Consider the following 2500-nt stretch of genomic DNA (forward strand, 5'->3'; position numbering starts at 1 on the left):
TCTGTGAGAGAGAGAGTGTGTGTGAGAGTGTGTGTGTGTGTGTCCTGAGCGTGTCATCGTAAAGAAATAACTAAACACTCTCTTGTGTTTGAGGCCCAACACGCCAGAAATCACATGAGAATCTGTCTGAAGCGCATCTGCTTGTGATGTGTGTGCGTGTGTGTGTGGGTGTGTTCCAGGTGTGTGGAGCTGGACTGCTGGGATGGTAAAGGCGAGGATCAGGAGCCCATCATCACTCATGGGAAGGCCATGTGCACCGACATCCTGTTCAAGGTGAGCTTTCAATCACTGCATTACTGATGACTTCTGCATGTTGGAAGCGTTTATGCTTTTAGTTTTAAGTAGCAAAGAGTGAATAAAGGCCCTGATATACTACCGAATATATTTTATCAGAGAAATCGAAGAATGAACTGGTGTGACGTCATTTAGAATAAAATCAGGACAAAATAAAATTTGTTTCTAGAGTTTGTACTATAGTAGTATATCAGTATAGTAGTATATCAGTATAGTAGTATATCAGTATAGTAGTATATCAGTATATCAGTATAGTAGTATATCAGTATAGTAGTATAGTAGTATATCAGTATAGTAGTATATCAGTATATCAGTATAGTAGTATATCAGTATAGTAGTATATCAGTATATCAGTATAGTAGTATATCAGTATAGTAGTATATCAGTATAGTAGTATATCAGTATATCAGTATAGTAGTATATCAGTATAGTAGTATATCAGTATAGTAGTATATCAGTATATCAGTATAGTAGTATATCAGTATAGTAGTATATCAGTATATCAGTATAGTAGTATATCAGCATAGTAGTATATCAGTATAGTAGTATATCAGTATATCAGTATAGTAGTATATCAGTATAGTAGTATATCAGTATATCAGTATAGTAGTATATCAGTATAGTAGTATATCAGCATAGTAGTATATCAGTATAGTAGTATATCAGCATAGTAGTATATCAGTATAGTAGTATATCAGTATAGTAGTATATCAGCATAGTAGTATATCAGTATAGTAGTATATCAGCATAGTAGTATATCAGCATAGTAGTATATCAGCATAGTAGTATAGTAGTATATCAGTATAGTAGTATATCAGTATATCAGTATAGTAGTATATCAGTATAGTAGTATATCAGTATAGTAGTATATCAGTATATCAGTATAGTAGTATATCAGTATAGTAGTATATCAGCATAGTAGTATATCAGCATAGTAGTATATCAGCATAGTAGTATATCAGCATAGTAGTATAGTAGTATATCAGCATAGTAGTATATCAGCATAGTAGTATATCAGCATAGTAGTACAGTAGTATATCAGCATAGTAGTATAGTAGTATATCAGCATAGTAGTATATCAGCATAGTAGTATATCAGTATAGTAGTATATCAGCATAGTGGTATATCAGCATAGTAGTATAGTAGTATATCAGTATAGTAGTATATCAGCATAGTAGTATATCAGCATAGTAGTATAGTAGTATATCAGTATAGTAGTATATCAGCATAGTGGTATATCAGCATAGTAGTATATCAGTATAGTAGTATATCAGCATAGTAGTATATCAGCATAGTAGTATAGTAGTATATCAGCATAGTAGTATAGTAGTATATCAGCATAGTAGTATATCAGCATAGTAGTATAGTAGTATATCAGCATAGTAGTATATCAGCATAGTAGTATATCAGTATAGTAGTATATCAGCATAGTAGTATATCAGCATAGTAGTATAGTAGTATATCAGCATAGTTGTATAGTAGTATATCAGCATAGTATTATATCAGCATAGTAGTATATCAGTATAGTAGTATATCAGTATAGTAGTATAGTAGTATATCAGTATTCAGTATATCAGTATAGTAGTATAGTAGTACATCAGCATAGTAGTATATCAGCATAGTAGTATAGTAGTATATCAGCATAGTAGTATATCAGCATAGTAGTATAGTAGTATATCAGCATAGTAGTATAGTAGTATATCAGCATAGTAGTATATCAGCATAGTAGTATAGTAGTATATCAGCATAGTAGTATAGTAGTATATCAGTATAGTAGTATATCAGCATAGTAGTATAGTAGTATATCAGTATAGTAGTATATCAGTATTCAGTATATCAGTATAGTAGTATATCAGTATATCAGTATAGTAGTATATCAGTATAGTAGTATATCAGTATTCAGTATACCAGTATAGTAGTATAGTAGTATATCAGCATAGTAGTATATCAGCATAGTAGTATATCAGTATAGTAGTATATCAGTATTCAGTATAGTAGTATAGTAGTATATCAGCATAGTAGTATATCAGCATAGTAGTATATCAGTATAGTAGTATAGTAGTATATCAGTATAGTAGTATATCAGTATTCAGTATATCAGTATAGTAGTATATCAGTATAGTAGTATATCAGTATAGTAGTATATCAGTATAGTAGTATATCAGTATTCAGTATATCAGTATAGTAGTATATCAGTATATCAGTA

The 2500-nt window shown here is 30.6% G+C and overlaps 1 protein-coding gene across 8 annotated transcripts in view; it reads left to right on the forward strand.

Moving 5' to 3' along the window:
* The window catches only part of plcb4b (phospholipase C, beta 4b), a 90398-nt gene that overhangs the window by 47954 nt on the left and 39944 nt on the right, over nucleotides 1–2500 (forward strand). For all 8 annotated transcript variants that reach the window (XM_084433312.1, XM_084433314.1, XM_084433311.1 and 5 more), the window contains one exon: nucleotides 180–273. In XM_084433312.1, the coding sequence (XP_084289438.1) occupies nucleotides 180–273 (94 nt within the window). The remainder of the gene's footprint in view (nucleotides 1–179; nucleotides 274–2500) is intronic.

Source organism: Rutilus rutilus (genome assembly GCF_951802725.1).
Source record: "Rutilus rutilus genome assembly, chromosome: 15".
Taxonomy (NCBI): domain Eukaryota; kingdom Metazoa; phylum Chordata; class Actinopteri; order Cypriniformes; family Leuciscidae; genus Rutilus; species Rutilus rutilus.